A 27,968-nucleotide genomic window follows, 5' to 3' on the forward strand; every position below is an offset into this window, starting at 1 on the left:
GTATTGACTACAAGACTCTATGTTCTCTAATAACAAATTATTTCCATGTAGTTGGAATATGCTTGAAAAATTACCTACAAATTCCTCAATGGTGTATATCCTGTTTACCTTAGTTAGTACTTGAAAAAAAGGTGACTTTATCAATGTGAATATTTCTTTCACCAAGGTAAATCATGACCCTTTATGCCCTGGTAGGTGTTTCATGACTTTCTACAGTCAAAAAAAATGATCATAACTCCCGGTGGCCAGCTTTCTGGGGAACATCTCTGAATTGAACTAATTTGATCCTTGGGCAGCAATCCATCAATAGAACTGTACTAAAAACCTTCACAGCTCAGGAATTCGATTCAATTCAAAAAGCATTTATGAATCTTACTGATTTTGTGATCAGTTTGTATACTTTTAGAAAACCAATGTTATCTATAAACCATGATGAGGCATTGGAGTAGGACCTTAACTAAAAAATCACCTGTTTTCCTATGCTATCTTATAATATACAATCTCTGTATTTTTGTCCCTCAAGGAAATGTAGAAGAATGAATGCCCTTATTTCTATGTCCCTTTACATGCCAAAAAATTTTTAGTTAAATCACCTAATATTGAGGCCCAGGATACCAATCCAAAGAACTGGAGGTACATGCAGACAGCAAGAATGCAAAAATGAAAACAGCCAATACTAAATAATGAGTACTGGCCTGGATTTAGTCAATTATCCAGGCTTCTCCTTTAATTCCTCTTCTTTCTGCTGTCTGTCTTTGGGTAGGTAGTTCATTGCTTCTTTGTATTTCTGGCACAAAGTGGGCAAAGTAAGGAAGATTAAAAGAAATTAAAACTAATCAATATTGCTGCTGATTAAGAGTCCTGATAAATGTCTTAAGCAATGACCAAAATATTTTATGAATTTAATTTTTCCAAGAGAGTTTATTGAAAAGAGTTTAATTCTACCTAGCCACACAATTTGGAGAGAACATCTGAAGCTAACATTTGCTTCATGCATGTATGTGTATTTGTGAGTGTATATATGTATATACACATATGTATGTATATCTGTGTATATGTATGTGTGTATAGATACACATAGATACAAATATACACACTCCCTAAGTAACTGCTGACTCACATAAGCCTTTTTAAAAACTGAACTTCAAGAGACATCAAGGTAGAGTTATAGTATATAGAGAACTATCTTCAGACTAAGAAAGTTCTCTACTTAATTCCCACCTCTCTGACTAAATCCTTCCTAAGTAAACATGGGATAAAACCTCAAGCCTTGTTTTTAAAAAAAGATAAAACTTCTAATTAATATAGAGCAAAGCTCATTATAAGCTCTTTACTTGGTTATATATTTTCCCCAATTTTGAAAAGGAAATGTATTTTATGATTTACCTATTCACTCCCCTGCAATTTTTATAACAATTATAGATGCATAAAAGACTTGATCAAAACTACTAGGACAGACGAATCCCAAGAAAATATGTCAGGGGAAAAAATTAACTCCTACACAAAATTTTATTTCTATAATCTCCGTAAACACTATAAGTTTCCATGCAAGTGGCTTCCTGCTTGTTATTTTTTCTTTTTTTAAAATGGCATGTCAAAATTTGTTCCTAATTTGTTCCTAATAGAATATTGTGTTGGAAACATTCAGTAAAAATATCCTGGTGTATAGAGAATACAGTCAAAAGCCAGAAAGGCCCATAGAGAATATAGACAAAAATGTCTCTGTGAGGGATTCTTTTTAAATAGTGCAATAGACATTCCTAAGCATTTTGGTTAATGAGGACTTAAGGGGGAAAGGAAGGAAATTCTATGGGCAGGAAGCTGGCTTCTTCAGATATATTTCCCAGTCCCCATGCTTCCATGTGTTCTCTGTCTAATACCATAATAAAATACAATAATGATTCACCTTTTCATAGTGTTTTAAAGCATTCAAAGTCCATACCTGATTTCAACTACAAGGAAGAAGATACCTCCCAGAATGTCCCTCCCTTCCTTCTTCCTCCTTTCCTGCCTCCTTTTGTGAACTGTCTCTCTCCACCAGATTGTAAGTTTCTTGAGGACAGGGCCCTTTCTTTTTATTCATTGTATCCCCATCACTTAGCACAGTGTCTGGCACATTAATAGGAGCTTACTGGATTTTGATGTTCTCATAACAATTTTGTAAGGCAGACACTAACACAGAAGTTAATTGGCTAATCAAATATCAAACAATGAGAAAACTATGCCATAGCTGGGGTTCAAATCCAGGTCTCCTTTGGCTACGAGTCTAATGATCCTTTTTGCTATACACTTCACTAATACATATATATTTTATTAAATATTATTTGTATTTATTTAATATATGCTATAATTATAAAATATATGCTTATAAATAATTATATAATAAAATTGTTGTATATTTAAATTAGGACTACAGAATAGTTTCATCCTTGTTAAATGCTTTTATCAAATAAATTTCTATGGTTTTCCCCCTCCCCTTGTAAGATTCATCAATAAATATATATGCTAGGAACCTAATGTATACATGACCCTCTCCTAAGAGTTATAAAGGTTTACATATTTTTTAGCGAACATCAACTCTTCTTCAATTCTTTTCATCATTTACAACTGCTTTCTAAGTGGCCTTCCTAAAATCTATTTTGTTGGTTGTTTTTAAACTTAGAAAGTTTGCTACCGTATTAAATAGGAGATTGAGAGATGCCTTCACCTTCATTTCTGAGCACAGACCTCAGAGTGGCATATGTGGTCCTCTTACATTGGCAATCTATAAAAAAAAAACACTGGAAAAGTTCTCTGACTTGGTTTCTATTTTTCAATAGATATCATTACCACATCGGATTATTTTTCCATTGAATTTTATCTCCCTGATTATTTCTACAAGACATAAAAGCAATACTGTTGTTTGTTTTGCATCCTTATGAAGGAGGAACTAAACCAACCTAAAGTTAAATTTGGTGTGACTCATCTCAATCTAATACCTAGGTTTTCATTTCATCATTTCATCCCACCCATAAGATTTTTAAATAACAAATTGGCTTAGAAATAGGCCAAACATTATTCTTTCCTGGAGATTTCAGACCAAAGCGTTTTCAGCTATATTTCTGGGATGGTTTAGTCACAATCCTGCACAGACACAAAAGAATACCCTCAAAACCCTATAAAGGCTTCTTATCTAATCTTATTCTTTTTCCATCTGGACTAATTATATGTCCTGCAAGTCTAGAAAACCATTTCTCTCAGATAAAATAAATAGCTGATGTATTTAATCTTTTGATAAAAAAAAATTCTATACAGGCAAGTAATTATATCCTCTAGTCTCCACTTTTATTATTGTTTATTTTCCCCTGAAGATATGTGAGATGTTATCAGGCCATATCTAAATCACTGTATTCAGTTCTGGATACCACATTTTAGGAAGGAAAAAAAGAAACTAGAGAAGATTCGGAGGTCAATCAGAACGTTGAAAAGGCCTTCAGCTTATACATAAGGGAATTTGTTGAAGGAACTGAGAACATTTAGCCCAAAGAGAAAACTCAAAAACCACTGGAAATGTTCTCTGACTTGGTTTCTATTTTTCAATACATATCATTACCACATAGGATTACTTTTCCATTGAATTTTATCTCCCCAGCTAGCTTTTCCAACAAGGCATAAAAGCAATACTGCCATTTGTTTTGCATCCTTATGATGAAGGAGAAAATAAACAAGCCTAAAGTTAAATTAAAAGCCATCACTTGGAAGAGGACCCCTCTGCTTGTCTCCAGAGGGTAAAACTAGGGCAATGGATAGAAGTTACAGAAAAAAAGGCTGATTTAAGCTAGGTACAAGCATAGACTTCCCCACAATGTGAGCTGTCCAGGAGTGGAATTGTTCTGAGGTTTTTTAGTTCAAGTTGATTGTACGTCTACATTCCAGGAAGAGTTCTTCCTAACCTCCTTTAATGCTTGTGTCTTCCCTCTATTAAATATTTCCTATTTATCCCATATATAGATTGTTTATATGTATTTGCATGTCATCTCTCTCCCATCAGATTAGATTTTAAGTTCCTCAAAGGAAAAAACAATCTTTTGTCTTTCTTTTGATCCTAGCACAGTAAGTGGTACATAGTAGGCACCTAAAACTTATTTAATGATTGTGCAGGTAGATTGAACTAAATGGCCTCTGAGATTCTATCATTCTGGGTACCAGTCATCATAACGAGAAACATTTAATCATCCTTACCTACCAAAATGGATGTGTATTATTTTTACTGCATGAAGCTATACCAAATTAAAAAAAAAAACCTGTAACTCGAGCCATTGTGTGACTTTAGACTAGAAAGTAATGCAAATCATTCACACATCATTTTCCTAGTTTTCTCAGTTGGTTAGAACACTAGGCTAATGAGTCCTGACTTTAAGGTTTTATCCCCATGTGGAGCAATTAGAATCAAAGAATAGAATGTTAGAGCTCTGAGAGACCTTAGAAATCATCTAGTTCAATCTTCTTTTCTAACACACAGGGAAGGCAAGGCAATCTAGCTGAAGAAGCAAAGCACCCTGAGGCAGAGACAGCAGGCAAGTTAGACCACTTCAATCACCGTCTTCCCTTGGACCTTGATAGAGACAACCCAGAGACTCAAGTCCAAGAATCTCAGCAATAGCAATAACTCCCCACCTCACACCAGCAATACTTCTTTCCCAGCTCCAACAATCATCACTGAGATGAGAAACCACTGTGGAAAGAGAGTTCTCCTTTCTCATCACCAACAACAACAACAGTTGCTGACCAAGTGCCACCAAAAAGCACAGGAGCTCCAGCAGTGGTAGCAACTCCTTCTCACCCACTCCTCAAGATTATAATCTAAGGAAGAAGCTCCTGTGGAAAAGAGGCCATCCCTCCCTACTAACTGCCAACCAACTGCCACCCACAGGGCAGCCTACCTGAAGCAGCAAGGGAGAAACAGGAGGCAATATGTGCCAGGGAAATCAAACCACCATCACCACTTTGAGCATCATCCCCCATCAATCCCTGACGCAGACAGACCAGAACCCTGAATCCCAAATCCTTGAGAAGCCAGATTTCAAACCCAGTTCCTCAGCTCTCATCCCAAGAAGCAACCCCTGGGATGACAAATCCTGGCCCCTGTTCTTGCAGGTACTACAGTCACCCAGGGCCCTGCAAAATGAAGTGTTTGCCACCAAAGTCCTTGACACTGTCCCACCAGAGACGGGTAGGATTTTACCGATGGAAATGTCATTCAAGAAGAGGCATTTCTGACTGTTTTGATTCTGCACCCTAAGAAACATGCTACTTCCTAATGTGAACTCCTAGAGAACAATATCTTACTTTTCCATTTGAATCTATAATGCTTAGAATAGTGTTTTGCACATATTAAATGTTTAATAAATGATTAATAACTTTTATTCATTCATCCCCACCTTTTACTGATAAAGAAACTGAGGTCATGGAGTAGATAATTTTCCCAAAGTAACACAGCTGACTGGCAAAGGCAAAAATAGGACCCAGGCCTCATGATTCCAATCCAGGAATCTTCTTACTAATTTAATTTAATTTTTTAAATAATAAATAACAATAATAGCAGGGCATACATATGACAACTCTAGTTTACAAAGTATTTTCTTTAAATCAACCTATTAAGTAGATAGTGCAAGATTTATTACCCCTACTTTAAAAATAAGAAAAATGAAGCTTAGGTCAAATAAATTGTTTACAATGAGGAAAAAAATGAACAATAACAGTTTACATTTGCGCTGTAAATTAAATGGCCTTTGAGAGTCTTTGACTCTAAGTCAAAGCTGGAGGTTTACAAAATTATTTCCTTACAACACCAAGAACAAAGATTATATCCTCTATCTTCAGTAACTTTACAAGCTATCTCACATGTGGACAGTGCACATCTGACCATCCACATGACCATTTGTTCAGTTTTGGGGCATCTCATTTCAGGAAAGACACTAACTAGAAAGAATCCAAAGGAGAGAATCCAGGATGAGAATCATTCTGAAAAGTATCACACATGAGGAGTGGTTAAAGAAACAGTTGCTTATAGCATACAGAAGAGAAAGCCAAGGAGAGATATGATAGCCACTTTCAAATATGTGAAGGGCTGTTATATAGTAATGAGGATAAACATCTCTTTTGTCCTGGTACCCAGGGCAAGTGGAGCAATGTTGCAGAGACCCTGTCTTGAGTTCAATTTTTTTTAATGCTAAACACTAGGGCTTGCCAGTGGTTTTACAGGGGAGTTCTTTGTTACTGGAAAGATACAGACTGGGATTAGATGACAATCATTTGGAAATAATGGTAATTTACATAGAATGGCAAGGAAGTTCTTAAATTGAAGGTTTAGGATAGATTGCAGGGGGATCTGTGAACTTGCTCTTTTTTTTAACTTGTAAACCTGACAGCTTAGTAATGTTTTGTTGTGTAATTTTAATCAACAAAGTAAGGCCTGAGCCCATGGTGTGGCATAACAGTTTCTGCATCTTTGAAATTCAAAAGAATTGGCTGCTATGAGAAGGAGGGGAAAAAAAGATGACCAAAAAAAGGTACATCTTTATTGTCACTAATCTTCGGTTTCCTTTGTAAACCTTGTATTTTATGCAATTGAAAACATTAATCTGAGAAAGGGTCCACAGACTTCATCAGACTGCCAAAGGAATTTAGGACACAAAAATGGTTATAAACTTCACAGCTGACAAATTGCTTTCATTACAACAATTCTATGGGATAGATAGTACATGTAATTAGCCTCATTTCACCAATTAGGAAACTGAGGAACATGGTGGATAAATGACATCTGCAGTAATAGTTGATAGAGCAGGATTTGAATGCTGATCTTCTCATTTCAAAATTATAAAGTATGACCTAACTAAATTAAATTATGTTTAAAAATTAAATTATGTTTAAATTAAATTATGTTTAAATTAAATATTTTTTAAAAATTATCAATACCTTTCCCCACTCTAGTAAATGGCTACAGAGGTGTAGTAGAAAATTTTCTTGTGTAAGATGGGAAATTTCAATAACTCTTCCAACTTTAAAATTCTGTGGTCCTATGTCATGCATGGTATCTTCATATATTTTTATGCAGATGGCAAAGCACACCAACTGCATTTCAGGAAATGAAGAATTATGCCAACATGTATAAGGATGTGTGTATATATATATATATATATATATATATATATATATAATGCCCTGTATGTGCCTATACATGGACTGATGGGGTTAAAGGATGTATTCAAATGTTCCATTAGAATTCACATGGAGATTTATTGAACAAGATATAAGCAGCACAAATTAGAATAGAATAGTCTACTGTCATGTAAGTTTACAATAGAATTGGTAGAATTGAAATGAATTTTTTTTCTTATTACAAGCCAGGAAAATGTAATCATCTACAGGACACCCTACAATATAATGCCACATTAGCTTTGTGGTAATCTGCTTATTTCTAGGTAAATGGACTCACTGCTCTTAATTTTTTGCTTCTATGAACTGATTTACATAGTACAGATTAGACTCAAAGTAAATGGGTTTAGTCCCATTTTGAGAAAGATAACTTGCTTTTTTTTAAACTTGTTAACCTTGGCAGCTTAGTGATGTTGTGTTGTGTAATTTTAATCAACAAAGTATGGCATGAGCCCATGATGTAGCATGACAGTTCCCACATCTTTGAAATTCAAGAGAACTGGCTGCTGTAAGAAGGGAGGAAAAGGCACAGTGATTTCCTAGAGAGAAATGCTAGTTAAATATTAGACATTGCAGATAGACCAGACTCCCTCCCATAAACCCCAATCTGCAGAGTTTTTTCCACAGAACAGGTGTGTTGAAATAAACATTATTTTAACAAACCAAACATCTAAACTATGTAATCATCAGATGACATCTGGGCTTGATCTAGGTGACTGATTATAAAGGAGTCTTTCACAATGATAAATGGGTATTTGCATGGTTTGTCTATGCTAGAGTCTAGGGCAATATCCCTCCTGTGGAAACTGAACAAGCATAAATAAAACCCACATTAGACAAAGGAAAAAAAAGGAGAAAAAAATGATCAATGTCCTCCATCTATTCTGAATTGTGCTGAAACCGATTAAACACTCTGACAGTAAGATGCTGGCCATTGTCCTGGGAAGATGACTCTCATGAACCAACAATAGAAGGACTTGTACTTTGGGATCTGCTTTTACAGTATATAGTGAGAGTTTTGTATTGATCTATCCATACTGATTTCCTCTTTGTGACCCAAACAGGCATTTTCAAAACGGTAGGCAGAACAAGGAGCACAGTCTCCAGCCATGGAATGAGCAAATTTACCTGGCACACTTTAGAAACAAACCCCTGACCTTGGTCTCATTAATATAGTACTCCCACTAAGCTAATCAGTACTGAAAGGCTGAATGATTTATTACTGGTATGTGTAACACAGGGAACTTAGTTTCCCACACTCTAAAAATATTCCTTTTCCAGAAATTTTAAAATAATTATAATCTGCTCTGAACTAAAGAAAAATCACCTTTACAGAATTAAAGCTCTCTTCTTTGTGGCTTCTACAGCCTAACCAGAAAATAAATGTATACCTGATGATGCTTTTTTACACTTAATTATTGCTAATGAGTCCTCTGAGGTCCAATTCCCTGGTTCCTTTAATCACTCTTGGTCTCCTTTTATTTCTCTGTATTTTTTGCATGGAAAAAAATATCAAATTTCTTCTTGGATGGATTGCTACCTCTATCCACATTTTAGTGTGCCCTCCATTCTCTATCAACACCATAATTAGAAGAAAAAATAACCTTCCTAATCTTTTGTCTTCATGGGGTTATCACAAATCTTGTTTCCTTATCTCCTACATCTTGGTGCTAGAAAATCATAATTGATGTAAATGGATGGTTATACATGTTGATAAATACTATGAAGACAGAGAAATTGTTATACTAGTTTATAAAGGAAAAATATTACAAGGATCATTCAAATTCCATCCTTAAAAGAATATAGTTTCTCATAAGATTAATGAAATATACTATGGTGGAAAGAATTTTGGATTTAGAGGCATGAGAGCCTGTATTCAAAACTTGTTCAAAGGCAAACCATTTCATTTGTCTAGATCTTGGTTTCCTCATCTGTAAAACGAGAAAACTGAATTTAAATTCAATTTCTAAAGTCTTTTATCTCAAATGTATAATTTCACCTAGGATAGCATGATGTTTTCCCTTTATAGTTTTTATAAGAATCTCATAAATTCCAACACTTTAGTTTAGGTCATACATCATAAGGTGAGTACATATCAGATTATCTTCCCACCATCAGTTATACCTAAGTCAGCCACAATAAATAACAAACTTATCTATTTTGTTTCTATAGATGCTGGAGAAAATCCTAGTATATCATTTAGCAATGTAACAAATAGTAAGTACCTATCACCCGCCAATCACTGTGCTAGGAGACACAATAAAATGATAAAGACATGCCCTTAATGGGTATTATAATTCTAGTAGGAGATGCAGGACATATAAATAACTCCAAATACAAAAATCACACTTTCGGACTAAAAGGGAGATTGAAGAAAATATTATGCAAGGACCAAGGAAGGCAAAGATATTTCTAATTAGGAGGTAGAATCAGAGAAGAATTGCCAAAAAGGTACCATTTGAGTTAAGGGATAAATCTGGGAGAAGTGGACTTCAAATAACCCAGTCTGGCTAGGGCATAGTGTACCTGGGAAACACAATGATAGGGTACATTTGGTATAAAATAACACTACCAGAAATTTTTTTAATAACCCACATCCTTCATAGTTTGGTTAGGTGGCACAGTGGTTGGAGTGCTGGGCCTGGAGTCAGAAAGACTCATTTTTCTGAGTTCAAATTTGGCCTTGGACAATTACTAGCTATGTGACCCTGGACAAGTCACTTATCCTTGTTTACTTCAGTTTTCTCATCTGTAAAATGAGCTAGAGTAGGAAATGACAAGCCACTCTAGCATCTTTCCTAGAAAAACCCTGAATGGTGCCATAAAGACTTGGACACAACTGAAAAATAATTGAACAACCAAAATATCCCTCATGCTTCCACTTAATTATTTTTCCTTTTGTTCTAGTCCCACTTCAATCTGAGAGTCTTTGATAATGAAAATAGTCACTAGTTTGGTCCTTACCAGTATTTTCTCCTCCTAGATGAACAGTCTTTGTTTTTTTTACCCATTCCTCATAATTAATTATTAATAGTTATATTATTTACATTTATATATGTATATATTTATATTAGTAATATATGATAACAAAAATATTAATAAATAATTAATGGTCTTCATGCTTCTTATTCTGAATGTTTCTCACATACTCAAGACCTACAATTTTGAGTATAGCACTGAGAATTTTATTTATATGAGCCTGACCAGTATTAAATATATCAGAATTCCTCATTCTTTATATAGTCTAAGACTGTACATTTTTAAAGATTGGATTTTTTAAATGATGACCACCTTATTAGCCTTTATGACTCCTAGATTTTTCTTTCTGAGGTACTTGCATGAAGCTAGTCATTTCCAAGTATTGTGGTATAATGGGAAGCACAGCAAATTGGGAAACAGAGAACTAGGATTCAATTTCTAAGGAAGGACTACATAAAACAATGCATATGAAAATGCTTCAAAATTTACTGTCAAGTGTACTATAACTATAAATGCATCATTTTGTATTACATCAAATATAAATGCCATTTCATAGGCATGTATATGAATGCACTCTATAACTTAGTAGATAGATCTTAGACACATGCCTGCAACTTAAATATGTTAAGTGATTTGCTCCCATGGCACATCAGAAATAGAAATTGAATGAAGGTCTTCCTGACTCTGAGTATAATGTGCTATGTGCCACATCAATGCCACCTCTCAAACTACTATTATTCTACAGAACGTTGCAGTTCAATTGTCTTTTCTCAATTCAGTCACTTAAACCAAGAACAAATGTATGTTCCTATCTTTGTATTCATGAAGATGCCCAGTCCTTGTATCTTGTTCAGTTCTTCCAGCATCAGCAAAAAAAAAAATCACTTTTTCTAAGAATTCTCCTAAAATATAAATTTTAGTATTGTTTTTCCAGCAAATGTACAGGTATTTAAAGAACCTCATCAAAATTAATTTCTTTGACTTGAAAAAATTTGTAGACTGTCCAAAGAATATTACTTAAATTCTGATTAAATATGTCTGTGTATTATGATGGTGCAGTAGAAAGAACTCTAGATTTAGAGTCAAAAGACCTAGGTTTGAATCACAGTTCTGTTGCTACTTTGTGTGATATTAGGGACAAATCATATAACTTTTCTGAGTTTCATCTTTCTCCTCTGTAAAATGCTAGAGTTGAACTAAATTAATTCTATGGTCCTTTATAGTTCCAAATACTATTATCTCATTATACTAAAGCATCGATTTAAAGCACTACCCCTTAATAGATGAAATTCAGTATTAAAAAAAAAGATAAACAATTTTAAAAGACTCAAGAACTCTGATCAGTGGTGATAACCAAATATGATTTCAGAAAAACCAATGATGAAGCATGATACCTACCTCTTGGTAGAAAAGTAATTGACTCAATTCAGAAATGCGTATTTTTGGACATGGACAGTGTAGTGGCTTGCTTTTCTTTACATTTGTTAAAATGGTTTGATTTGGTTTTGCTTTTATCAAAGGAAGAGAAGGAAGTAGGGAGAGAAAATAAATTTTTATTAATTGAAAAACATCTTTTAAAAAAATTATAAGTAGAGCTGAGTATTGAGGTTGTTACCAAAATGACCACAAAGACTACATTGGATCCAAGGATTGCATCCAAATGAAAACTGGTTTGAAGAATATTTTGCCATTCTGGCTCAACTATAGCAAATATACAAATTCTGTTGGCATTTAATTCTAGACTTACAATATAAATCCTAAATACAAAATGTCAGATTTTCAATATAACAAGCATTGATACAAATGTTCAAGCCACTGTGCTGAGTACTGAGTATACAAAAACAAAACAAAAAGATGGCCTTATCCTTTATGAGTTTACATTAACATGGTGGGGCAAGGTGTGAGTGGATATGACATGCACACAGAAATATATAAATATAAGATAATTTTATGAGGGAGGGTATACTAACACTGTGGGGAAGTATGAATTTCATGGAGAAAATTGTAACTAAGCCTTAAATGAGACTAAAGGTGGAAGTAATGAGAGACTTCATTCCAGGAATCTGGGACAACAACATGTACAAATGCAAGAAGATGGAATGTCTGCATTAGAAAACAGCAAATAGGCCACTTTGATTCAAACACAAAGTGATTAAAGAGGGTAATGAACTGATCTAATGAAGATCCAGGCTAGCATTGCCAAAGTGTTTAACTTTCAAAAAACAAGATTATGTTGCCAAAGAATTTAGCAGATTAGTGTATTCCAGATTTACACAAGGCCTTCTTTGCATAATAATTCAGCCTTTTACCCCAAGAAAAATGCATTCCCACATCCTTTCTTGTTTCTCTCTTCTTTCTCCACCTCTCCACAATTTTTCGACATAGTCAATAAAGCCAACTTGTTGCTATTCAGTCATTTCAGTCATATATGACTTTTCATTACTCCATTTGGGGTTTTCTTGATATTTGAGTGGTTTGCTCTCTCCTTTTCCAGCTCAAGGAAACTAAGATTAAACAGTTAAGGGATTTTCCCAGGGCCATACAGCAAAGTATGTGTCTGAAGCCAAATTTGAATTCACATCTTCCTGGTTCTAGATCAGGCACTCTATCCACTGTGCCACCTACCTGCACCAATAAAACAACTAGCAGCCCTCAAAATAAGACTTCCAAATTATAAGGAGTGGGAACAATCATCTGTTTCAAGGTTTCATATATCCACACAATGAATTTTTTCCCAACATACTGGAAGACGTGAAGGGAGTTCCTTTGGAAAACACACAATCCGGAAAGTTTTCTCCATGCTAACTGCAGGCCGACGTAGGAGTTTAACTATTTGGAAGTGTCCCTTTGAACCCAGAATTCCAGAGCTGAAAGATTAGTAAGTTAAACCACATAGCCCCCATGCCTACCTACAGTCAAGTTAATAATTACACCCAATTTAATTTTTAGAATCCCAGACTCAATAAAAGTCTTTAAGTAGCAACTTTATGGTATGTTCTATTGGAGTCTGTACATGATTATTAAACAGAAATTAGACCTCTGTGAAATTCTGATAATGAGATTAAAAACCATAAACTATTCTCTTGGGTTTGTTTACTAACCTGAAACATAACCAAGGTCCAGACAAAATTTGCAAGATAAGCAAAGATCCAAGATTTAAGAACTCTACCAACACTTTAATCTTTTTCCTTCTTTCTTTCCTCCATGCACTCCTATTGACTTTTCTAGCCTCAAGGCCATGAAAATAATTCCCAAGTTTTCACAAATCAAAACACACAGTACTGCATTCAAGGAGGGAAGTCTGATGGAAGAAAGCATTCTCTCAACCATGGGAGCAGTACAAAGGGTCCTATTTCACATTTTACAGTGGTTTATTTTGAAGCAAGTAGCTCAATGATGTCAATACAACACAAAAAGAATTGATGCACAGAAACCATGAACCCCTTAAACTATTGGATTTGGGCACTTTGTACACCTTGAGGAAAGATGTTTTGAGCCAACTCATCTAGGAGCAGAAAACAAACAAGAAAAGAAATTCATAAGCCAATGAACAAAATCCAAAATTCATTCAAAGTTTACCAGTAAGGAGGTAACCAGGGAGCACAGTGCATAGAATGCCAGGCTTAGAGTTGAGAGAATCTGGGTTCAAATCCAGTCTTAGAAACTACCTTGTTCTGTGACCATGGGCAAGTCACTTAACCCTAATTGCCCAACCCTTGCAGCTCTTCTGTCTTAGAATTGATACTAAAACAGAAGGTAAGGATTTTTTTTTTATCTGCTAATATGTACTGATCACAAATAAAGAAAAACGTTCTCTCCATTCATTCAAAAAACATTGATTAAGTTCAGCATGTTCAAGGTAGAAACAGCATGGTGAAGCGGTCAGAGAAATGGCTCCAAGCCAGGAAGACAGAGATTCAAGCCCCACCTCTGACACATAGGTGTTGGGGTTGTTCAGTTGTTTTTGAGTCATATCTGATTCTTCATGACCCCATTTAGGGTTTTCTCAACAAACCTCCTGGAGTAGTTTGTCATTTCCTTCTCCAGCTCATTTTACACATGAAGAAACTAAAGCAAACAGGGTAGAGTGACTTGCCCAGAGTCACCCAGCCAACTAAATATCTAAGGCTGGAATTAAACTCATGTCTCCCTGACTCCAGGCCTAGCATTCTACTGCTCTATTTGCCTACCCCTAATGAAAGTAAAAGCACCTTCTAAAGCTTACAGCACAATATAAGTGCCACTGATGAAGACACTGATGATGTCTGCTTTACAGTAAGTTATATTACAAAAGACTGATTTTGAGTCAAAATTGCAATCAAAGGGTACCAGCCAGAAATTAAAAACCTCAACAGTAAATTGCAAATATAGAGTAGATGTCACAGTTATTCAACCATAACTAATTTAAGGGAGGAAAGGTGGGAATTTGAACTCTCACTGCCACAGGCAACTCTCTCTAGAACTCTAAGCTGCAGAGCAGTCTTCAGTGGTAGGGGAACTTTCCTCATCAGATGAATCTGACCCAAAAATAAACTTAAAAAAAAAAATTTTAATTGAACCTAACTCAATCCTCAGACAAATAGGTTAACTAAAAAGACTTAAAAGTCTATTTCATAAGTTTGGGGATGAAGGTTAAAGGAATTATTTGAAGCTGCCCACAGAACTAGAAGAGACTTCTGAGATGATGTAGCCTGATCCTTCACAGTTTTACAGATGGAGAGAAGAAGATCTAAAGGAGCTCATAGATTTAGAGCTGAAATGAAACTTGCAGGGAATCCAGGGCAAGATTCTCATTTTACAGATGAGGAAACTGTAGCCCAAAGACACAAAGTGACTTACCCAGAGACACACAGTTAATGTGTGATCAAGCTAGGATTTGAACTTAGGGTTTATGGTTCCAAATCTAGAGTCCTTTTGGACTTGTTATTTTCAAATCTTATGGGTGGGATGAAATGATGAAATGAAAACCTAGGGATTAGATTGAGATAATGAATCACACAAAATTTAACTTTAGGCTAGTTTAGTTGTTCCTTCATCATAAGGATACAAGTAACCATTAAATTCAGTTCCTTGGGTTCAAGTCCCAGTTGCTCCACTCTAGTTACACTCTGTTGAAGAATTAGATCTATTTAGCCTAGGGACAAGAAGATACAGTGGAAATTAATAGCTACTTTTAAGTATTTGAAAGACAATTCATTCAAAAAAAGATTATACTTGTCAGGTCTGTCCCTGGAGGGAAAAACTAGGAGAAATTAGCAGAAATGTATAGAGGTACAACTAGGCATACTATCAGGAAGTACTTCTGAAAAATGAGATCTAGCCAGAAGTATAATGAGCTGCATGAGGGAAAAGGGAGAAGTGATAAATGGGGCAGCATATTTCGCTCCCTACACTGGAGGTCTTCAAGTAAAAGTTGGCTGACCATTAATCAGGTATGTTGTTGAGAGAACACCTGTTCAGGTATGAATTGTACATGATGGCTGAAGTCCTTTCCAACTCTGAGATTTTATGATTCCATGCAAATAAGAATTCCCTCTCCAAAAGCTTTTGTCAGCCAAAATACATTTCTCCATAGAAACAATAACTAAATTCCCAGGACCGCCCACAAAAGTTTAAATAACCAATAATATATCTGAAATACTACTCTAATATTACAATATATGGCATATTATGACTCAGTATATGATTCTTTTTTTCCAATGTAGTATCTCACAATATAGTATAAATTGCATTATAGTATATCATGCCATACCCCACAGAATAGAAAAGAGTTATTGTCTATTATCATTATATGGTAACATATCATAGTACATAGATAACTTAAAAGCAGCATGGCACAGTGGATAGAAAGCTACGCAGGTCTTTAAGACTGGAATTAAAAGTTCTGCCTCTGACACATACTGATTCTTTGGCCCTGGGTAAGTCACATAACCCCTTAACTCCTTAAGCAATCCTCTTTAGGACTAAAAATTTCAGAGGAAACACTCCTTTGGTGGACTTTCATACACCAATGAAATCCCAGGTCCAGTAAATAATATGTACATGAGAACTTAACCAGCTTCTAAGACAATATCTCTATAGGAAAATGTCTCCATGTTTCTAATACAGTATGCCAAGAGCTCAGCCTCCCCTCAACCATTGCCTTGACAACCAAACAGGCACTTCCCTTTGCCCCAGTTGTCTTAATTGCCAAATCTAAAGCCCTTTTCTCTTCTTTTTTTTTTGCAGCCTTTGACACTACTTATCAGTTCCTTCTCTGAGACACTATCACCTCTCTAGGTCTTTATGCTTCTCTTCCTGGTCCTCTTCCTCAGTTTTGACTGTTCCTTCTCATTCTTCTTTTCAGGTTCTTCATCCCAGTCATGTCCACTAACCATGAGTGTCCCTCAAGGCTCTGTTCTGGGATCTCTTTTCTTCTCCTTCTGATCTCATCTGGTAATTTCATTAGCTCCAATAGGTTGAAGTGATTCCTAGAGATACAACTCTAACCTCTCTACAGAGCTTCAGTCTTGTATCACCAACTGCTTCTTACTGGTCATCCTCCCAGTCATACAGGCTCTCAGCCTTTGTATCATCCTGGATCTCTGCTCCTTACTCACCCCATATGTCCAATCTATTTCTAGGCTTCCTTACTTCTACCTTTATAAATCTTTCACATCCCTACTCTCTGCTCCCACAGTCACTGCCCTGGTCTCAGATACTCATCTCCTCTTTTCCTACTTCAGTCTATCTATCCTCCATTGCAAAGTGATTTTCCTAACATGCAGATCGATTATGGAAATCCTTCTGCTCAATGAACTCTGATGGCTCCCCTATTATCTCCCAGAATCAAATATAAAATCATCTGTTTCATATTGTAAAACCTTCACAATTTGACTCCTATCTTTTTCAGCATTCTTACACTCTTCTTTTCCTTTATAGTCTATGATCCAGGAACACTGGCCTTGCTGCCCTCTCTCAGTTGACTCCCCATCTCCATGTCTAGCTTTTCCATGTCTCCCATGGCTAGAATGCTCTCCCTCCTTACCTCTGATGCCTGGTTTATCCTGGATTTCCTCAAGATTCAGCTCAAATTCTACCTTCATCAAGATGATACTGGCACCCTCCATCACACATAAATATACAGGCACACACACACGCACTTCCCTCTAAAACTATTTTCTATTTATATTTCTTGTATATACATGTGCTCTTGTGTGGTGTCTTCTCCCATTAAAATGTGAACTCCTTAAGGACAAGGACCATATTTTTGCCTCTCTGTATTCCCAGTGCTTACCATAGTGCCTGGCACAAACATAGAAGGTGCTTAATAAATGCTTGACTGATTGATTTTCCCCATTCCAGACAAAGGTGGTTCCCCCTGTCCTGGGTAAGAGTCTGTAGCAAATGAAACTGGCTGGGATGAAGAGTTGAATCGGAGATGCTACCAGAAGCAACATAGGAGGGATTATGAATGAAGGGAGAATAATAAGTAGGGAGAGAAGTATGAGGAATAGAACATAGCAAAATGGATTCTATAAAGAAAGCTCCATAGGAGCCCAGAAGGTAGGAAAAATTGGCAAGTATCTTCATGTCAGGGGGTGGGGTGAGAGTTGCCTAGGATGATTTAAAGAGTTGTGAGACTGTTCTCCCTCTCCTCCTCCTTCCTTCACTTCAGCTCTTTGCATTTCTCCCTCTGCTTCTGGTTCCCCTTCAAAATTCATTGTGACCCTTCAGCCCCTACAATCAATCAGATTAAGAAGAAACAATGGGGAGTAGAAGAGATGCAGGAATAATGGAAACAGCCCTAGGACTGCAAGTCATGGCAAAATCTACCACAGCAAAGTGGAAAGGAAGAAAGAGAAGAGAAAAATCTCTAACAAGAGAAAGGAAGGGAAATTTCGGTCACCATCAAAACACCTATATATTCATATATAAGGAACTATCTGAACTGTGACAAGTCAAGAAAAAAGAGCAAAGACTGATGTTAATGGAAAGAACACTAAGCATTTCTTTAATTGGGGTTTTTGTTTCTGCTTATATTGGGAAGGATAATTAGTGAAATGGTCTGTTTTTCTTAAATACATCAGAAACCAGAGTAAACAACTTATATTTAAATTTTTCAAGATTGCCTGAATTTCATACTTCACAGGAGAAAGCCAAGTTCAACTCCACACTTTCCTACAGTGACACCTATAAATAATCCATATAATTTGTCTTCAGCTAACAAACCACTATCTTCATGAAACAATTAGAAGTTTCATTAATTCATTCATTTTATCCTGCTATGGATAAATGACACTGAGTTTTTAGTTTTAATGTGGCCATAAAAGGCATAAGCTATGTCTGTCACTTTCATGAACAATAAGTTTGACAAACATTGAATATAATATTAAGAATGCTTTTAAATACTCATTACTTTTTTTAAATTTTGTAACAAATTGAAATACTGCTTATTTTGGGGATGTGTTAAAAATATTACATCTTCCGAATAATTTCAATAATGAAATGCATTCTTCCCCCAATTTTTCAGATAGTGGATATTTATTTATAGTTATTTAACAATAAAGGCTACATATTATATGATGAGAGCATTATCCCCAAGAAAGTTAAAGGGATAGTAATCATTATTTTTCTATGTACTGGTCCCCTAATAGTATGACAAACTCAAAGATGTCATTCTTGCACATAGTAAAAATGAAAAAGGAGAATCTCAGTTACTGAACAGAATACTGGAAAAAAGCCAAAACTCCATCTCTGCTTATGACTTTATATTGACAAACTTTCCTTTTAATCCATATTTTTCATAAAAATAATAAATACTTCCCATGGAGTTCCCAAAAGTTTTGTTGAGATTTTACAGGAATTTGATTCATTAAATGTGCTTGCTAACAAGAATTTTTCCAAATCCTCAAAAAAAGTCTTTACTATCATCTTTGTCAAAGTTTGACTTTGTCATTTTCATGAAAAATGAGGTAATTCTCTGGACTGCTAAGAATAAGTCCAATGAAACGTCTAGGACAGAGGCTACTTTTAGAAATTTCTTCACTTGAGGCAGCTAAGTAGCACACTAGACATAGTAGCATCAAGCCTGGAGTCTGGAGGACCTGGGTTCAAATTTTATTTCAGATACTTCCTGGTGTATGGCCCAGAGCAAGTCACAACCCTCATTGACCTAGCCCTTGCCACTTTTCTGTCTTAGAATTGGTACTAAGACAATAGAGAAAGGTGTAAAAAAAAAAGTCCTTCATTTAATTAAACAGATGAGCATAAAGCATGAAAGTGAAGGGATGAAGTCAAAAGATAAAGGGCCTAAGCTGGTTTAATACTCATCTACTTTGCCTACTGGGTATTATGTTTAGCACAAGCTACTCATAACTTCTAGTAGGTTCTTTGCTATTTCAACAAATGTATTCTCTTTCTTGGCATATTATTCTGGGGATTAGTGAATAGTTTGGGGAAATGAGGGTGCAATAGAAATAGGATGTTGTGTCAAGGTTTGGATTCCCTTTTCATTTTCCAGAAAATATTTCTGAGAATCTCATCACAAGAAGTAGGCAATGAGAACAAAATACCTTATCACTTCTTATGACCAAAGCAAGAAGCGGACTCACTATGCCTTGCTCATATTGACATAATGGAAATAGTTTATATTTGTCTAAAATATCAATTGTTTAGAAGTTTTAGAAATCAGTACAATGAAAAGAAATGATGACCTTCAAAATGTAAACTAGTATCTTCAGTTTTTAAAATGTCAGAGGCACTTGTATTAATTAAGACTTTAAAAAAATTTTTAAGATGATAGGATTACCTCTGAATTAACTTCCATTGACCTCTTCTTTGGTTCTCCTATATCCAAGTAGCTGAAAAATAAATAAATAAAGGTCACTTTCCTAGCTCTTGACTGAGATGAGTATATGTTAAAAATTAATGACAATATAACAAACTGTAAGAGAATTTTCAGAGATATATTTGTTAACCAAAGAATTATTAAGAATTGAAATAAACTATATCCAGCCATTTATGTTTTTAAAAAACTAATGGCAAGAACTACTTTCTGCATCATTGATCAGAACTTGGTAATTTCTTATCTGAGTTTTAAAAGTCAGGAAACCTCAGAAACAGATACTTTTATTACGAAACTTACTGAACATTATTTCCATAATTATTAACTATTCAGTTTATTTAGTAGATTCCTGCTTCCTACACAGGTTCTGAAGTGAAAGATAATTTAACAAGCAGATATTTTATACCTTTATCAATGACAAAAGAAAAGGAAATACAGATTATAGTTGCAGGAGGCATTTATGTAAGATAAAGTAGTTACTAATAGTGAGCACTAGAGTAACATACCAAGTGAAGACAGGACATTTTTTATCTATACAGTACTTTAAGATAAGGTTGGATATTGATCTGGGATGGTTCTGGTATACTTAGAGACAGAAGGATGGATTAGGTGGCCTCTAGAGGTCCCTATTTTTCTATTACAATTATGGCATGGATTTATCTTTTTTCATTTCCTATCATTTCATGTGTACAGTATGTACTTGGAAGATGCTCAATAAATAATATTCAATTTAATTCAATTTTAACACATTACTTTCTTGTTATTTAACTTTTCATCATGCTATATTTTCAGCTATTTAAATCTTTGTTATACAAAGCATACAAATTAGGATAAATACATTCTTTTTTTCTAACTACTAACTTTACCCAGGCTGGAACATTTCCAACTACCTCCTTCAGTAAAATGGCTTCAGATCTATAGAATCAATAAGTGTGGTGACACACAGAGACTATTCTGATCATTAAAAATAAGTCTCTTATAAAAATAATTTCTTGGTTTCTGTAATTATAATAACTGACATTCATATGGTACCTAAAAGCTCACTAAGCTCATAACATATATTACTTTCTCTGAATCTCACAACCCTGAGGTAGGTATTATAATTCCCATTTTACAAATGAGGAAACTGAAACTCACTGAGGTTAAGGAACCTGTCTAAGAGCTAAAACTAATAGGCGCCTTTGGTAGAATTTGAACCCAAATCTTCCAAATGCCTCATATAGTTCTTTATTCACTATGCCATATTGTCTTATTGTATGCATAATAAATAAATTCCTAGAGTTTTCTTTAGATCCCCAAAGCAAAACCACAAAATTTGAGTATAAGACATTCAGGGATGAAAGTTAGTTACTTTCATTTAAAAATTATATGAGTGGGGGCAACTAGGTAGGCTCAGTAGATTGAAAGTCCCTAGACATGGAAGGTCCTGGGTTCAAACCTGGGTTCACATACTTCCTAGCTGTGTGACGCTGGGCAAATTACTTAATCCCCATTGCCTAGCCCATACTACTCTTCTGCCTTGGAACCATTATACAGTATTGATTCCAAGATGGAAGGTAACAATGTAAGCGGCAGCTAGGTATAATAGTGGATAAAGTGCAAGACCTGGAGGCAGGAGGACCTGGGTCCAAATCTGACCTCAGATACTTCCTAGCTGTATCACCCTGTGCAAGTCACTTGTTTGCCTAGCCCTTGCCACTCTTCCATCTTGGAACTGATATTAAAACAGAGGGTAAGGGTTTTTTAAATGTAATAATAAATATGTGAGTATTGCTACTTCCTTCCATTACCACTCCACCTCTTACTCTCCCTCCACCAAAAAAAAAAATTGCCCAGAATGAATGAAAACACACAAATTACAAGTTGGAACTTTTCTGTGATCCAATCTGCTAATTCATTTCATTACACAAACATGCAAGTTCAAATTTTAAAATAAGTTAGTGTTTAGTTCCATTAGGATTCCATCATTAATTAATCCAAGAAAAATGTATATCAGGATATTTAGCAGTTAGCATTAATTGTAAATTGAAAGCAGAAATAGATTTTCCCAGCTCCAGTACTTGAAACATTTTATTTCACAAGCATAATCATAATAGCTGTTATTGTTTAAGCACTTTAATGTTTCAAAGTGCCATATATACATTTATATAATATATCCATATACGTGTCTGTGTATGTTGAACTCAGGTCTTCTTGACTGTGAATGCACCACTCTATCAACCACACCTCCTGGCTTAAAGATATTGTGAAGGACAATTTACATCAGTCGTTGTGTGCAGTAACTATTTGTACTAAAGTAATACTTGTTTTTATCTTTTGATTTAAGGATCACAAGTATCCAAAAGAGATCAATTAAAATTCCTAATAATCCTTCTCTTTTTTTGTAGCTGTATCTCAGTGCCTAAAGCACAATGCCTAAAATAGAGTATACATTGGATGAATTGATGGATTTCTAGGTACTGACCCAGAACATTATTCCCACTGAAAATATACTCAACATAAACATTATCATGTAGCAGAAAGTGATGAATTCAAAGTCATGTGGTCTGCTTTTATATACTAGCTCTACCGCTAACAACAAATGTGATTTTAGTGAAATCACTTAGCGTGAATAAAATGAAGAATTCGGTCAAGAAGTCCATAATAGTTTCTGAATCTCTATTGTCCTATTATTGTAACACAAGCATGATATATCCAGGGTTGGGAATGTTACTAAGCCCAGAAAAAAGTCATCCACCGAAGTCTTAGAGTTTTTCTACTAAAGTGGAGTGTGCCATAGTGGAATGCATACTGTTCTAGGAATTGGAAGAACCAAACTGGAGACTGGCCCAGAAAAAAGTCACCCACCGAAATCTTAGAGTTTTTCTACTAAAGTGGAAAGAGTGTGCCACAGTGGAATGCATACTGTTCTAGGAATTGGAAGAACCAAACTGGAGACTGGAGACCCAGCTGTACCACAACATGTCACTTCCTTTCGTAAGCCTCATGTTCTTATTGTGATCTGAAGCTGCAATGATCTCTAAGGTCCTTTCCAGTTATAATCCTATGATCCTGTGATCTCTCAGATCGAACAACTATCTCAGAAGGGATACATAACTAAAAAATTGCTGGAAGAAGGAGAATCTTGGTTGATTTATTTCAAAATTCAGATAAAGTCAATAGTAGAGGGGGAAATTTGGACATATTCATTAGTATATGAAGAGAGAAGCTTATACTTTTTGAATTATTTACATTTAGACATGATGGAAATAACTACATTTTAAGTCAGAGGCAGTGTGATGTTGGTTCTGGAGTAAGAAGACCTGAATTTAAATACTGCCTCTGACACTTAGGGCCCTTGTGACACTAGGAAAGTCATTTAAACTTCTGGGACCTTTACTTCCTCATCTATAAATAAAAATGAAGGGGTTAAACTAGAATACCTCTGGGGTTCCTTTCAACTCTAGATGTAGGATCCTACGCACTTAGGTCAAACTTGAATTTACCACTTTCTTAGTTAATCAGATAAATTACTTTGGTTTAGCCACAACCTTACTAATCCTCAATCATCTCATCTATAAAATGGGGACAATAATGCATATACTGGAGATGGTTGTTGTGAATTTAATTTGTAATAATGTATATGTGGCCACATTTAATCCTCAAATGAGATAACATGTTTAATTTAATAACATATATAATATACTCTGTAACTAACAAGTTATAGAAATGTTAGGTGTTACTCTCATTGAGCTATAAGGAGAGATGACTATCTTCTGCTATGCTAACTAGAATCAAAGTATAGCAATTATTAAAATATTTTGAGCAAAATAAACCATTTATTAAAATAAAAGAGTGAAATATGGAGAGAATAATTTTCTTCCCTCTTTCTTAATAAAGTCTTTACTGCTTAAAATATTGCCCCCATAGAGCAGTATGATGTTTGAAAATCTTCTTTTGAACAAAAAGAAATTGATCTTAAGATATTTTTAATGAAATAAGTAATAGGGAAAAGAAAAGTAGATAGAGTCCAAAATGTTGGAGCATCAAATCAGACATTCAATTTGCTCAGATAACTATGACTATGTTGCTCATTCCTCTTCAGTATCATTCCAAAGAGTTTTCTTTTACTTTACGCCCACACTTGAAGCCTCCCTTGTGAATTCTTCTCTCCATTAATTCTTTCCATTTCAACCCTATTAACTTTATCATGAACCTTCAACACAAAGGTCAGTTAGCATAGGGAAATTCCCTCTGCCTCACTCAAAGAATTATAGGAACAGATAGATGCAAAGCCCAGCTTAGCATTTCCTAAATCAACCATATCAGTAAATAATATAAGTAGTCCAGGGCAAATATGACTCACTTGAGTTTCTTGAAGGCTTCCAGGCCCCCTGCCACGTAGTTCCCCCCACTCTGAATCTGGTCTAGCTTCCGGATTCGGTGGCCTGCCCGAGGGGTATAGATGTTTCGGACAGCTCCGAAGGGTGCCTGTACCCCACCTGTCACTTCTTTCAGAAAGACGTCAAAACTGGACACCTTCTTCTCATGGATGACCACTCTGCGTCCAGCAAAGAAGGGGTCTCCATTTCGATACACCAGTACACTCTTAACTACTGGCTGAGTCAGGCAGTTGGATCTCGTACTGGTGCTGCTCATCTTCTACCACAGGACCACCTCCTTCCTGCTTTTCTCCTCTTGTGCTTGCTGGCTTCTCAGCAGCTGTCAGAGCTGAGGCACAGTCTACAGCTATATTTCTATAACAACGAGTTCTTCTCACTATGACAAACACACACACACATACACTGAATCAACTACTGGAGTGATAAATATATATAAAACCTATATCTGATATACATAATGGATAGATCACAGGGTTTAATAAAGATGTTTTAACTATGTCAACATAATCTATTCCAATCAGAATACATATTGCTCCCTCCCTCCCTCCTTCCCCTCCTCCTCCCTCTCTCTCTCTCTCTCTCTCTGTCTCTCTCTCTCTCTGTCTCTCTCTCTCTCTCTTCCTCCCCCATGTATATATACATATATATGCATACCCAATCATATAAAAGTACATATGCATATATATGCTTTTATATGAGCTGTAAAGCTAATGTAACTTATTAATACATTTGCCAAATAAATATATTTTGTACCTTCTTAAAAATATATGCCAAGCAAAAAAATATATATTATACATGTGCCAAGAAAAAGGCTACATGCAAAATAGGATATTTCATAAAGGGGAGATGGTGTAAAGGGGAGGCAGCCAGAAATACTGAAAAACCAAAGTTTTAATAGCCTATTTCTGTTTCTCTTTCCAGCCAGTTTTATTCTCTCCTTGCTCCCTCCCTTCCGTCAACTCCAAAAAGTTTAACGCAATAAAAAAGCCCTGGACTGCAGTCTCCCAGGACTCCTCTTCCTCTTTCCAGTACACTGCCAGGAAGCAAAAAGCGCATCTCCAAGCAGAAGGAAGGGGAAAAGAGGAGAGATTGCCATGGATTCCTTGTTCCCCTCCCACTCCTGACCAGCTGCAGTCCCCGGGCCCTTGGGCTCCCTGCTCCCAGGCACACGCAGCAGACACAAGCGCATCATTTGAATACGCAGGCATAGGGGCACATCAGTTCCCCAGGCTAGCGGAGCGACATGGGGGAATTTAAAGAGAGCCCCAAATAGAAGGACGACATACCGACACTTGCCTGGTCCAGAAGACTGCACACAGGTGCAGCTAGGTCTTTGGCTTAACCAAACAAGTGGGCCTTGCCTGGGTTCTCCGGCCAGGAGTCCGCGACCGTAGCTGCGGCTGAGGCTACTGCTGCAGGTGGCTGTTCCCCGGGAATCAGGGGCTCGCGCGGGGTCGTGGGCTGACTCTCTCACAAGCTCGCGTGGCTGCTGGGCTTGAGCTGGGCGAGCGGCTCGAGCGGCTCCTACGCTAGCGCGGTGGGCCAGCGGCGGTGCTGGACTTTGCTGCTGCTGCTGCTGCTGCTGCTACTGCTGTTACGGCTACTACAGCACGAGGGCTGCGTACACCCATAGGGGAACGGAGTTGTTATTTTCCGCCGTTTCCATAGCAACCGCAGCCACGCGCAGGGAGCGGAGTCCGCAAACCATACCCGGTAGCATGCTTGGGTCCCCAGAGAGGGTGAGGGAGACACGTCCCCTGCTTGTACACTTGTCCTGAGGCCTATCCGAGAGGCAAGGATTCCGGGGAAGCAAAGTGTGGACGAATCCATCAGACCATAAAGGATGCACTGACAGTGTTCCGAAGCATTGTTTGCCTGAAAGACGGGAGCTAGGATCATCAAAGGATGGAGTTGGAAAGCTCTTTTAGAGATCGTCTAATCAAATTTTTCTCATTATACCAATGAGGAAACTGAGGCTTAATGAGTAAAAGTGATTTACCAAAAGTCACACAGGTATTAAGTAGGAGAGTCATCCCAGCTCCTTCCTACCCCTACCCTCACCCCCACACATACACGGTTTACCATATAGCCATATGTCTGGATGTCTCTTTTCCCATACAGAGATTAGGTTTTGTTGGAGTGCTCGATGGCAGCTATGTATTTTCTTGGGAGAAGTAAGTGACAAGAAAGAAGTTCTTCTACAGTATGTAGCCCTCTCTCAAAAAAAAAAAAAACTGCTCCACTCATATTTCTGCCATGGAATCCTGCAAATATGTGCCTTCTCTGTAAATGTATTCTTTATTTAAGTGGCTTTGTCATGCAATAATCTGAATGTGTGAAATTATTGCATGGCATTACAAAATTTAGCATGCTAGAAAGGTGATTTTTTTTTATTGATAAAAATAGAGAGTATAGAGAAAGAGTAAACAGGGGCAGTTTGTGTATTGGTTGTGGGAAAAGAGACAGGCTGAGAAAATAAATGAGAAAAGTCAATGGAAGAGGGTTTAGTAAACAAATAGAATACTTAAGTGAGACCAGAATTTGACTCTTGCCTCAAATCATCTATCTCAACTAAGTAGAGGTAAGTGAAAAATAATATCAGCAACAAAACAACTAGTGTTTATATAATGTTTTAAAGTTCCCAGGGTGCTTTATAAATACTATCTTATTTTTATACTCACAACAATCCTGGAAGATAGGTGTTATTATTATCCCCATTTTACCATTGAGACAACTAAGGCTGATAGAGGTTAAGCAACTTGTCCAGAGTCACACAGCCAATAAGTATCTGAGGCTAAATTTGAAGTCAAGTTTTCCTGACTTGGGTACAGCTTTCTATCCATTGCCTAGCCACTCTTAAGAGCCTCTATTTCCTCATCTATAAAATGGGAATGATAATAATACTTATAATCACTTAAGATTGCAAATCTTAGAGCATTATATTATTATTATTTATTTTATTTTAATTATTATTTTAAGTTTCGTATGGAAGTATGAGGGAGAGACATGGTATAGTGATATGACTCTAGTCTTGTAGTCAGGAAAATCTGAGTTCCAGTTATGACTCTACATATGCATATGCTTGCATATGCAAGCTGTGTGAACTCCTTGAGGACAGGGACTATCTTTTGCCTCTTTTTGTTTTTCTAGTACTTCATGTCTGGCAGTATACTAAATACTTACTATATATTTATTGACTATCTAACTCTGGGCAAGTCACTCAAACTGGCAGTGGTCTCACTCCCTTTTCCCTGTGACTCTTGAGTCCATTCTGATCTATATTGATAGTCATTTCATCAAAGAATTCCTTATGTCATTGAAAGCAATGGGATATAGGGGAAAAAACATGGAATTGGAGGTTGGGAGACCTCAGTTTGAATCTTACCTCTGATACTACCTGTGCAGACTTTAGCATCTCTTTAGGCTTTTGATTTCAATTCTAAAATTAAGAAGTTGAACTGAATGGCCTCTGAAGTCCCTTGTAGATCAATATCTATAATCTAAAAGCACAAGTCCAGTTTTCTCTTTCTCCCCACCCTACTTCCAAAAGTATCAAAATAGATTTGAAAAATGTTGGGTGGTAA

At 36.2% G+C, this 27,968-nt stretch overlaps 1 protein-coding gene across 7 annotated transcripts in view; it reads right to left on the reverse strand.

Annotated features, from left to right (window-relative positions):
* DCDC2 (doublecortin domain containing 2) overlaps positions 1 to 26,232 on the reverse strand; it is a 211,166-nt gene extending 184,934 nt beyond the window's left edge. For 4 of the 7 annotated variants that reach the window (XM_001366714.5, XM_056823503.1, XM_056823501.1 and 1 more), the window contains exons 1-3: positions 25,671 to 26,232; positions 24,348 to 24,760; positions 19,967 to 20,018 (exon numbers count right to left, since the gene is read on the reverse strand). In XM_001366714.5, the coding sequence (XP_001366751.1) occupies positions 19,967 to 20,018; positions 24,348 to 24,640 (345 nt within the window). In that variant the 5' untranslated portion in view covers positions 24,641 to 24,760; positions 25,671 to 26,232. The remainder of the gene's footprint in view (positions 1 to 19,966; positions 20,019 to 24,347; positions 24,761 to 25,670) is intronic. The other 3 variants (XM_056823504.1, XM_056823500.1, XM_056823502.1) reach the window with 3 other exon arrangements.
* Between the last annotated feature and the right edge of the window lie 1,736 nt (positions 26,233 to 27,968).

The sequence above is a fragment of the Monodelphis domestica genome, chromosome 3 (genome assembly GCF_027887165.1).
Source record: "Monodelphis domestica isolate mMonDom1 chromosome 3, mMonDom1.pri, whole genome shotgun sequence".
NCBI lineage: Eukaryota > Metazoa > Chordata > Mammalia > Didelphimorphia > Didelphidae > Monodelphis > Monodelphis domestica.